General features: G+C 40.9%; 1 protein-coding gene across 10 annotated transcripts in view; it reads right to left on the reverse strand.

The window, feature by feature from the left end:
• The window catches only part of TOX2 (TOX high mobility group box family member 2), a 351,224-nt gene that overhangs the window by 47,370 nt on the left and 290,939 nt on the right, over positions 1-12,915 (reverse strand). For all 10 annotated transcript variants that reach the window (XM_061631668.1, XM_061631663.1, XM_061631661.1 and 7 more), the window contains one exon: positions 7,518-7,745. In XM_061631668.1, the coding sequence (XP_061487652.1) occupies positions 7,518-7,745 (228 nt within the window). The remainder of the gene's footprint in view (positions 1-7,517; positions 7,746-12,915) is intronic.

The following is a 12,915-nucleotide window of genomic DNA, read 5'->3' on the forward strand; positions in this document are numbered from 1 at the left end:
CAGGATCATTCAGACCATGGTATTCCTGAACTCTATGTATGGATGTGAAAGTTGGACAGTGAAAAAGGCGAATAACAGAAAAATCCACTCATTTGAGATGTGGTGTTGGAGGAGAGCTTTGCGCATACCATGGACCATGAAAAAGACAAATTAAACCAGAACTGTCACTAGAAGCTAAAATGATGAAACTGAGGTTATCATACTTTGGACACATAATGAGAAGACATGATTCACTAGAAAAGACAATAGTACTGGGAAAAACAGAAGGGAGTAGAAAAAGAGGAAGAGCAAACAAGAGATGGATTGATTCCATAAAGGAAGCCACAGACCTGAACTTACAAGATCTGAACAGGGTGGTTCATGACAGATGCTCTTGGAGGTCGCTGATTCATAGGGTTGCCATAAGTCATATTCGACTTGAAGGCACTTAACAATAACAAAGCAGAAAGACACATCATATAAGCAAAAAACAGATGACGTGAAAATGCCCTGGAGTTTTAATTATCTCATGTAAGTGATGCAAGATTGGCAATGATGAACAATGAAAAATTCACTGCCAGGGTACACAGTTGGAGTGAGTTGGCTCACATTAAAAGAGAAAAATGAAACAGTAAGAAATGGTCGACTCAATCAATACAGATAAATAGCTTGGAGCCTTAGGGGAAAAGGTGTCAGAGTAAGATGTGCCTGTCACTTGGTGAAAAGCATGAAGGAGAATCAAAACATCACATCTGGGTGTTGCCAAATATCCATCTATATAGCCAAGCAAAGACTCAGGGATAACTCCAGTTAATAACTCCAGTTATTAAAGTAGGAATGGAGAAACAGAGGTTTTTGCATATAGAGAAAGTAATATTAGGAGATGGAGAGAACTGCAGGTAGGGACCTAAGAATTACCTTTTTTGTAGGGTAAAATAGCAGATAAGGAATTAAGTAACAGTCAGGAGATCTTAAGGGTTGCGTCAGCAGATACTGGCATAATCTATCCAATTTCAATGGAATGTACCCATCTGTACCTGTGAACAGAAGTCTGCTCATTGCTATAAACTGAAGCCATGCTAGCCCAGACAGCTAGCATCTTGGTACAGATCTGCATAGTCCCAGTTCTCCTAGATGGTACTACTGTTAACCAAATTTAAGCCTCTTGCTTTCTGCTTAGATAGTTGGCATTAAAAAAATACAAATAAAAGCCTCTTTCTTGCCCATAGTAAGGCAGTGTCTTCTTTGTCTGATTAGAGGACTTTATTTCAATCTAGAATTAAGATCTGCTACACCTAATGTCAAATCAGCCTATTTAGCATCATTGTGAATTTAAGGAGAGATTTGTTTTTAAGGCACAGACATACATTTTGTGGCATGGCATTCTCTGAGCTCTCAAAGGGGAACCAGGAAAAGAAAGCAAATTACTTGGGACAGGTACTTCACTAAATAACAGCTGAATTAGCATTTTATTTTTTAGTCAAATGCAAACTACCTCTACAGGAACAGCTGCTAAACTATCTGCAAGGTTCAATAATGATAACAACAACAACAACAACAATAATACTTTTTTCTTTACTGGCACATCCGTTAGATTCCTGTGTAAGCCTCTTAGGAAAGGCTAAGCCAGCTGGTAAAGAATGAAGATTATAATGTACTCTAAAGCACAGTAGTGAAGGCATTCAAAGTTGGGAGCTTCCCCCCACATTTGAGCAGAGTAAGACGAATGCTTGAAAGGGTTAAGGCGAGGGAGGAAATTGTGCAACTTGCAGAACAGGTGTCCTTGATGAAAACCCAAGGACAGGGAGATGGCTAATCCTGTATTCCACAGCATGATCAAATCACCAAGCAACAGATATAAATAAAAAAAAGGCAGGAAATGAGGAATTTAGATATAAGTATGTCAGCAAGAAAATGAAGATTCATTGTGAAGAGGTTACGAAGAGAAGAAGAAAAAGGAACAATATATGACAGAAGATACAATTGACAAACAAAAATACGGGGGAGATCTTGACAAAAATGCAGACAAATGGCAGCAGCATCTATATCAAACATGAGCCTACATTATAATTATTTTTCCCCTTATATTAGAAAGAAAATGCTTCCCTCTCTAGGTTTGCCTTCCAGCAAATGTGAGCAAGAACTAAAATAAAATAATAAAACTGCAATGCGAAAGAAGCAGTCTTGACAGTGTTTATTTTGTAAGTGGGAAGAAAGTAAATTTGCTTTGTGGGAGCAGCAGCACCTGTTCAAAAGCACACAAACCTCTCTGGCTTTGAGACTTCAAATGTATGCAGCCAATTAGCAGCCCTAAAAATGCTTAACCCATTTTGTGCTGAACAGGGCACTTGCCAAATGGATGGCATTTCGTTCTAGTTTGTAGCAGTGCCAGGTTGAGCGTCCATCAAAACAATTCTTATCTGCCACCTAGCCAGCTGTAGAAAAATATTAAGCATTCCAGCTTGCTAAATTGTGCACTAATTGAGTCTGCAAGGGGGAAGAGAGAACTTTATGGACCTGCCCTTTGTCACCCTGTTGAGAGGATCACTGACCAGTGTGAATAATGGTGCAGTGAAGAGTGAATTTAGGGGAGGCTGCTTAAGAGATTGCACTGCCAAATGAAAATGCTGATAGAAAATCAGCTGACATCAGATATGAATGACTCAGCAAGGCAACAACTCTACTCTCATGTATTCCAAGCTGTTCCAAGCCCTGGGTTCCTGACCACTTTTCATATAAGACACTGGTTCTGTAACTAACAGCAGAAAAAACACAAGACAATTTAACAGAATTCCTACAATTGCCAATCCAGCAAACTAGGTACAGTAAGTTTACAATTAATCTGCAAAGTTTGGTGAAAGTACAACAAATAGATCTCAAAACAAATTTATAAAAGCAGAAACTTGTTTACTGAAATCGGCTACTCTTTGACATACTGTAAAGAATTACTTAAACTGTTTCATATCACACTTCCCTAAACAAAGAGAGAACGGTTCAGATCTCCTTACATATAAGGAAGGCAGTTCATTGTTGAGGTTGGGTTGATCCATGTGACAAGTTCTCTGTTCACACGACAAAAAAGCTCTGCCTATTGACAAGTGAGACAATTGATCTATGTAGGGCAGTAGCTCTCAAAGGTCTCAGGCTAAATCTTTCACAGCTTTTCTGTCTTCATTACTATTTTATCACATTTTTATCCCATCCTTCCTCCACAGAGCTCAGGGTGACATACAGGCCCTGATTTGATCTTCATAATAATCCTGCAAGATAGGTTTGGTTGAACTATAGCACCAGGTCACCCAGTAAGCTTTATGATATGGGTAGGGATAGGCACACAGGTATATGCCCAATGCTGTAACGTCTACATCCCACTGGCTCTAGCTCCTTTTAATTGGAGATGGGATCTTCTGCATATGAATCCACACCTCAGCTGAGCTGTGCAGGTATTACATACTGCTGTATGATAAACATAGTTACGTGAATCAGGCCTAAGACAAAACAAAACAGACAGTGATTGCTCTCATTCCCAGCAAGAGATGAAGATCAAACAAAATTCCCAGGAGAAGAGTGCTCCCAAGGGAAAATCCCATTAAAATTGCAGTATTGCCCCACTAGCCCTCAGCACCCCTTCCCACTTCAGATGTATTTCCAGTGACTGAGGAATTGCAGGTAACCACTCTAACTCCTAGCCCTACCTACACTTACCCCCCCTCCCAAAAAAGGGTTGGTGGCTGTCTGGTTGAAGCTTGCATCTTTCCCAGAAACTGTGCTAACTTACAGAGATCTAGCTAAGAAACATATTCCTGGTCACAAGCTCCTTCATACCAAGGGAGCTCTCATAGACAGACTAGACTCTCAATGTTTTGATATGTGTTATTCTCTTCATGTGATTAAGAGAGAGACAGAGAGAGACAGAGAGAGATTATACATGATGGCTCTCCTGGCCCCATGATGTCCACACATTGGGAGCTTGTCTGCAAAAGGAAAGTGTTCTGAACTTGTGTAGGTTCTTCCTGTGATTGGGAACTCTGCACAATCATATTTCCCAATCATGGGGACAGCCCATGTGTGCTCAGCAGGGTTTCTTTTGCAGACAAGCCCCGAATCTGTGGACAGTATGGTGGTGGAACACATAGGGGTTGGGCTAGTGTGCATAGCACCACGATCTTAATTGTGTGGAAGGAATAATTTCCAAATGGGGCTAGTATCAAGTGATCAAATTATACCTAATCCAAGGTAATTCAAAGGTAAGGTCATCCAACCACTAATTTTTCATGATTCCTCCTACACACACAAGATTTCAGTGTGCCAAAACCAGAGATTGACTGCACTTTAGAAAGATACCCACAGAGTATATAGCTCCACATGACTCTAGCAGAAGAAACAAGACAGACTGAAAGAGGGAATATATATGTATAATACATTCATAACCTTTACAAGTGAGATGAGAGCTACCGTAATACATGCATGCATGACTGTTTCAGGGACCTGGATTGTGCCTATGAAATGCTTAATGATTACCATCTGCCATGTCTAAAGCAGCTTTTATAATTTTGAAAAAATGTTTGTAGGCAGATAAAAGATGTCTGCTATGATGTAGACCTTTAGGTTTTCTTATTCTTTGAAATTTACTTTTCTTTGAACTGTGCTCAATGTCTCTCTCTAGAACACATCTGGGGAATCTGTGGCTCACCAGAAGTTGTTGGACTATAATTCCCATCATCCTTGTTCATTGGCCATGCTGGTTAGGGCTAATGGAAGTCTAACAACCTCTGGCATGTCACATGTTTCCCCCCACCCCCGCTCCAGCATATTCAAGAAGGAACCAACCAACAATTCCTTTAGAAATGAACAAGACTAGATGCAGTTGTTTTGGTCAATTTCCCTACTTTGTTGACTTGCATTGCATGTGACCATGGGAAGTGGTTGCAATTAGGAATTTGATGAAGAATTGATCCCCTGGTTGGAATGAGGTCCTCCATTTCCTCTCTTGTATTTTCCAAATTATTAAGTTTCTAGTACTGGATCAGAGGGGCTAATACCAAAGTATCAGTAAAGTGGGGGAGGGACAATCCTAAATTGCTATATTGAAATAAGTATCTGTACTCAGCCAAAGAGTAATGCAAAATCATCAATACTCCATTAAAGTGAAAGAAAGTTAGAAAACTACATCAGAATTAAAAAGAAACACTTTAGCCTCATTAAAGTTAAATATATTCATGGTACTTGTCACCTACACAAACAATATAAAATGCAGAGCCATTTTCAAGCACATTTTAATTTAAATGAGTTGCTCCACCTGCTTCTCCTTTCCTAGATCTAACCACATGGAACCCTTCCAGCAGGAGGATCTAAACTCTCAGAACATATTTGAGTCTTGTATGCCTGGATTTTTTTTTTGGAGGCTTAAATTCAGTACAACCAGAAGAGAACATAAAAGTTGCCATTAAGGACACAGTTGTCCTCTGACACTGAGCCATTGAATTTACCAGTTAAAGATTTTCAGCCCAGAAATGCTGCTACCCACATCCATGGGGTGAGTGTAAGAAGGTTTCTTGGATAATCTCATTTTAAATACACATTTTCTAGCCTTGTTCAAAGCCTTAACACAACTGGTGCATAGAGACAATGGCCTCAGGCATTGCCAACATGGTGTCCTCCAGATGGTATGACTACAACGCTCATCAGTTCCTGCCAGCATGGCCAATAGTCAGGGATGATGGGAATAGTAGTCCAGCAATATCTGGAGGGCACCATGTTAGTACCCCTGCACTAATTTATGTCCTCTCAAAATTATGAATCAGCAAAACCAGGAAAAATTCTATTTAGAAAATACACTGTAATATTAAAGTATGAGATAGAAATTCAGTGCAGAGCACATGGGTGGAACTGCTTCTCTGTCCTGGTTAGCCCATCACTCATCCTGCAGGCATACCCCGCTCCCTCTTTGCATTTCCACAGTGGCATAGGCCAGGAGAGGCTCCTGGGGTGGAGCGGAGCAGCGTGGCTTTATTTACCTGGCTTCCCAATGCTGAGGTTGCTGACAGTAACCAAGCGGCAGAGGCAGAGGGGAGGTCGGCGTGGGCACAGTGGCAGGAGCATTGGATTAGCTCTGACCTGCACTGAACCAACCTTCCCACAGCCTCTCCCTCTCAATTACCAGCAGCAACCGCCATAACAGGAAGCCAGTTGAGCAGTGCTACCCCATTGCATTGGACACTACTAGCACGGGCACCTTGCTCACAGCCAACTGGGTATGTACGAGAGATACAGCTTCCTTTCCCCACACAAGGCAAACCCAAGTGAGCTGCCTCTACTGCAGCTTGTCAAGTCCACGGAAGCTTGGTTTGGGCAGGGAGGAAGACATTTCCCTGCTCAAGTAAATCCAATTGTTGCTACTGAACTAGCAGAATGTCCCCCTTTCGCTTGCCTGGATTGCAATGGCAGCTCTGTGTGGAGCATGGGAAGGCCTGCAGCTCAATGGTAGAGCATCTGACTGCTTTGCATGCAGAAGGTCCTAGGTTCAATTCCCAGCATCTCCAGGTAGGGCTGGGAATGTTCCTTATTTGAAACTGTGGAGGACCACAGTCACTCAGTGAAGACAATACTGAGCTAGATGGACCATTGGTCTTATTCAGTATACGGCAGCTTTGTTATGTTCCAAGGTATCATCGTGTTTGAAGTGGAAAGAGAGAAGACAGTCCTGTATATTGCTAGCAGGGACCCTCAAGGGGATGCAGTCCTCAGACCTGCCAAAATTCAAAGTGATGCTCATTTTGCTTGCTTAATAATAGCTGCTATCTTTTAATGAAAAGTTTCATGAAATCACTTCTGCCTTTTAATTGCTGTGTGATCTCTCTATACAGGAGAAATTCTGACAAATGCAGACTTAAAAAGCAGCTACAGACTTCCTCTCATTATGAGATATAACAAAGGGCATAGTGTAGCTAATTACTCATAAGCTGCATCATTTGGCTAAATAATTCCTCAGTGGATATATGAGATGCTGTTGCACATATTACATGTGATTACACATATTACATGTGATTACCTGATCCTAAAAAAAGTGGGTTTTTGCAAAATCCTGCCACAGTGTAGAAAGTGAACTGGTCTTAAGTCTGTAGGAGGCGTCTCTAAAATATACAAACCAGTTCATACTTGTTCAAATGAGAACCAGAAAAATACTACAAAGGGAGTTTTTACACAACATCATCAATAACAAAAACATCAATCTGAAAACAAACTAATGGCATGAATTTTTGGCATTTAAGATCCTCCCTATGTTCACACATTCTCAATTTACAAGATGCACAAATATTCTGAGGTGTTTTTTTTTCTTTTCCAAGCAAGGCTTTTGCTGGAAATATTAGCTTTTACTCTGAAGAAGAAAAGGCAAATTGGTAACTCTAATTGTTCCAGACAATAATACACATAAAACCAAACAAAACGGTGTAGACATTTTTATCCTTGAAAATAAAATAAGTGCTGCATTTTAAAAACAAACAAACATTCACTGGTAAGGCGAATAAGGAATTTACCTGTTTTTGTTCTTCTCCTAAACTGTCCCACATTGATGCAACAATTTTTGATACATCCCCAAAGGTAGCGTTGGGGTTTTGTCCTTTGATAGCTGCTTGGGTGTCTCTGAAAAACAGGGCATAAGCAGACACTGGCTTCTGGGGTTCATTGGGATCCTTCTTTTTCTTCTTCTTTTGGTTTTTGGGTTTTTTGCCCAGATCTGTCAGTGGTCTCTTCTCTCCAGTTACCTGCCAAAAGTCAAGACAGAAACATTAATCATTGCCCTTCAGCTCAATCTTGATTGAGATTAAAAAGTCAAGTCAGTTTTGAAATGGGAGGAGGGGAAAGTGAATGACTCAAGAAAACTATGAACCCATTATCAGTAGTCTTCCATATAGTTCCTTATGATCTTTAGTTCTTAAGGATGTATGATGCCACTAAATACAGACAGTCCTATAATTCCTTTCATAGATTTTCCACTTATAGTTCTGACTTTTTGACATCTTTACTATCCCACAGCTGGTCTTTATACAAATGTCTGCAAGTGCCACCAACTTTTGTTGTTATGCTAAGGGTAGGTTCACCCATGCATGCATATTTTTTGATTTCTTGTTATTCAGTTACTCAAACATTTGAAGAGCAACAGCTGAATTTATTAACAATCTTTATTTGAAAGCACTTATGGTTTATGTGGCACAAGATAACAGCCCTCTTCTGCTGCTCTGCTTCTGGGGGGGGGGGACAGTGGGGACCAGCACACCAGCTCCGATCCCAGGTCACTATTTTGAAGTGGGGAGACTCCTGTACTCATAGAGGCTCCCCAGGTGTTTTAGAACCTGGGATAATTAGGAACTCAGGGAAATCATGAGCACAGGAAGCTCACAACTTCAGATGTTCAACCTCCAACTCATGGAGGATGACCATAACAGCAGTGGGTGTCCATGTCAGAGACAGTACACTGTTCCCCACAGCCTCCCCCATGTATTTATTTGACTAAGATGAAGATCATCTGCAGAAGGTTAATGTTAACATGCAGTTTGGCCAGTGATGGCCCGTTCATATATGTAAATTGCCATTTAATGGTGCAGTCATCAACTGATAAACATGCAGCCAAGGGGAAAGGGGAGAGACCTGCTGCAACTGCCACAGCAACCAAGTAAGAGAAGGGCAATGGTAAGTGAGTGGATGCAGAAGGTGAGTAAGTGAGGCATGAGAGGGAGAGAGGAGTTCTTCAGCTCAGATTACAATCCTAACCCAGTAAGAATCCTAGGTGACGTAAGGTTCATATTCCAAGTCAGGGAACTGCAGACTTTGGTGACATCGATGGAACTGCCATATACTAAGTCAGATTATTAGTCTAGCTCAACACTGTCTACACTGACTGGCAGAGATTCTTCAGGGTTTTCAGGCAGGAATCATTCCCAGCCACTTCTGGAGATGTTGGGGATTCTGCATGTAAAGCTATGGTCATTCCCCATCAGTGAATGGTGTGAACAAATTGGGAGAAAGTGCTCTGTTATCTCCCCTCAGTCCTAGCTTGCATCTTGTATTTTTTTAAGATCCTGCCATTGATTTTGCAGGCAGGGGCCTTGTATACTGATGCTGCTATAGAAATAAATAATAATAATTGATATTGTACTGTTAACCTTGTACACACTTTTTAGAGCTATATATTGTATCAAATCCCTCCTCAAAGTCTGATTAATGGGCCTACTGCACTCTTTGTTGCTCATATTGTCACTTCTCCAGAGACAGTAATGATTAGTTTAGTTGAGCATGTCCTCCCCACAGTGAAGCCCAGGCACTATTTACTTGGCTTCCTGCACCAGCTACTTTAGGATTCTTTGCAGCCTGTGGGTTGATCACTTGCACAGACTCTCTGTGAATGGGCGTGTGTGCAAAAGAGAGGGAGAGAGACCCTTCATTTCTCATTTCTAAGCAGCAGTCAAAGAGTTCCATTCTTGGCACTGAACTTTAACCTTCTCTATACTCTAGCATCACTCTGCAATTTCTTTCACTTGCCTCTGTGTTGCTGAGATTTACAAATGTCAAAACTGCTTTCTGTGTGGGTGTAGCTATGCTTCCTTCGTTCTCTGTTATGAACGTCAAGGCTAAAGATCAAAAGCAACAAAGTTTGTAAGAAATATCAGATATTTCTGCTCCTCTGCTTTCCCCTACGGACCTGTAATCTCCCTCAGCGATTCTGGCAAAACATCTCTCTGGGGGAGTTTCAAGTTTCTTTCACTAACCAACCCCTCTCACTTTTTCTGCCTGTGATCTCTGCAGTCATTTCCAGTTCGCTGCAGGCTTCATTCAACACATCATACATTTCACTATAACCTACTGACAGAAGTTTTAACATCTTTCCCTTTTCTTTTTCCAGACACACTGAGTCCAGCTTTGAGCTCATTGAAATTTTCATCATCTGACAGCCTTTTTAACAAGGTCCAGTTATACAGCAGAAGGAGGTGATAGAATCCTCAAGGGGGAAACTTTAATATTTCAGACTGCAGGAGAGGGAGGTGGCATTTTTAAATAAGCCCCCATATAAATACTCTCTGCAAAACAACAGCTACAACACTAGCACTGTGCCAGCCTGCTCCTGTTGTGCCATTTGCAGGAAGATTTTTCTTTAGGAGATCACTCAAAAATGTGAGCCTCCAGCATTCATTAGTGACACAGTCCATTCTACCACCTTAGAAGTCTCCACCTAATTCTGCTGTATGTTAGACAAAGCCCTAAGCTCTTCCATTAGCAACAGTCTTGTTTCTGAAATTCAGAAAACTATGCAGATTTTTGCATATTATGTGCTGTGAGCAATACTGATTCTTTTAATAAAGGGGTGAGGAACCTGTGACCCTCCAGAAGTTGCTGGATTACAGCTTCCATGCTGGCTATGGCTGAACTACAACCTGGCCATGCTGGCTAGGACTGGTGGGAGTTGGGAGTTCAACAACATCTGGAGGGGCAGAGGTTCCCCATCCCTGCTCTAAAACTAGCTACATGTATTTATGTGAACCTGGACAAAAGACCTGAAAGAATGTGCTTGTGAGGCTACCAGGGATATTGTATGGGGAAAAAAAGATGGCTGCACGGGGGCAGGTACATAGGGGCAGCCATCTTCCCCTCCAGGAAGGGAGGGTGCATTACAGTCACTTTATGGGAGCATTTTAAAACATTTTTTCTACCACATGAGCACATAGGAGGTATCAGCTGCTCTAAGCAGCTGTAGAATGTTAAAGAATAGAAGACAGAGGCAGCCCTTGGACTACTTTATAAGTACTTTTATTTTTGTAAAACCAGGTTGATTTCCTAAAGGATCTGCTCACAAACAGGTAACATGGAGCCAGTTTTGTGAAAGAATGGAACCAGGATGGAAACAGGCTGACCTTTCTGTCCCTCCTCACCTGGAAAGGATGATTAGTGATGATGGGCAATTTATAAGCTTGCAGTGGGGTTTTTTTTAATCATCCATAGCAAAAGATATCCCTTACCATTAAAACCCAGAAGAGAAAAGAATACAAAAGGAGAGAGGGAAAAATTGAGCAAATCACACAGAAAATTACTGGTATGAAAAGGAAATAAAAAGTAAGAACAGAGTTTCCTCTTTAGAGTTGTTCCACATACAACTTGACCAATTGCATTTATATACTGCCTTTCTTACAAGTAAGTTTGTAGTTTTAACATGTAACTTGCTCTAATCACATCATTTAAAGTATGCTACAGTAGTGTTATGTATAAGCTATGACTCCAGACTTTAAAACTCCCATGCTGGAGACATATGATTGTCATTGCTGGCCTTCAGACACCAGATAAAGACATATTATTCACCTGGGCCTTTAGGAACTAAGTGCGTTAGGGCCTAATAGTTGTGCAAGTGGGACTACAATATTATAACATCATGTTTGCTATTTTAAATGGAGTTATGAATTTAATTTAAGTTGATGGTTTAATTATGCTGTGCACCACTCTGGGCTCCCAATTAGGTGGAAGAATGGTATAACAATCAAATAAATAAATAAATAAATAAATAAAATGCATTTATTGCTTTGCACTTATTTTTTAACTAATTTGCAGTAGATACAATGCTGGGGGGGTGTCTTTGCACATGTGGAACTGTAGATCTGCGTGCACAAACCCATCAGTGTGTCCAGATTGTTGCTAGATGCTGCTGTATACAGGAAAACAAAGGAAACAATGAGATCTAGGGCAGATTCCTTTCAGTTTCTGCTGTCAAGTATGAGGAGCTACCTGTCTCTGGCGAGAAATGTGCATCCCCAACAAAACACAGCATTTTGCCTGCAGTAACCTTTTACACACTGCAAGTCTGTTATTATGCAAGATGGGGTGGGGATGGGGAAATTCTGCATATTATATATATATCAGGTAGCTAATCATCAAGATGACATAGCAAGGCAATCCCTACTTCCCTAAAAAATAACAAAGTCAAACTACTCAGCACAGAACACAACCTAAAACTATATGTGTGAAAAGATAGGGCCTGTTTTCAAAGGATGGACAGGCCTCTCTGAATGAAGCTAGACTCATAACTCCTTGATACCTTGATAGCAGGTATTTTACGCACTTGAGCAACTCTGCTATGTATAGTGGATATAAACTTTAGCAAGAATATGCATTTTGAAGAGAGGAAGGAAAAAAGCACTCTCCAAAGTTAGGACAGAATGAAATCTGAATACCAAATCATTAAGGAATAAAATCAGTAATCCAATATGTCAGTCACTCAGCCAACAGGAGAGACTTTGCAAGGGTAGTTTTTGCAAGTATTTCTGCCAAAAGTGCTTGAAGTGCAAAATAATTCATGTTTATTGGGCAAAGTCTGAGAAAAGTGGGCAGGGCAGGACTAATAATGTTCTCTGCTCATCCACTCCTGACCAGCCATTAAGCTTATTCTTCATGTGCTGCCATTTGTCAAATGGACAGCTGTCCACTCGTAACAAGGCACAAGACTTCTCTCCCTCTTTCCTCCATTCCACCAACAATACATTTAATTTTTAAGATTGGATTGAATTCTGAAAGGTGAAAGGTGCACCCTATTATTGGGGGGGGTATTCATGATGATGTTTTACTTTACGAAAGTATAGATGTAATTTATACGGTTCTTAATTGCATAGAAAAGAAGGGACAAAAGGAAGCAGATTTGGGCCAAAAAGTAAGCTGTATGCCAAGAAAAGAAGAAGCCATAATTATCAGCATGTACCAGGGTAATTAATATTTAAAACAAGTGTGGATGTGGACCCTTCTGAAATAAATGGGATCATGGGATGTGGGGGGGGGCTGAACTGCAGGAGGGGAGGAACGGCAGGCAAAGGAATCAAGAGGATCCTTTGCTCTCCTTCCTCCACAATTCCCAAATACCTCCCCCAACAAGCTTGTCCAGCCCTCTGGTTATCCCTGAGA

Source organism: Rhineura floridana, chromosome 6 (assembly GCF_030035675.1).
Source record: "Rhineura floridana isolate rRhiFlo1 chromosome 6, rRhiFlo1.hap2, whole genome shotgun sequence".
Classification (NCBI taxonomy): Eukaryota; Metazoa; Chordata; class Lepidosauria; order Squamata; family Rhineuridae; genus Rhineura; species Rhineura floridana.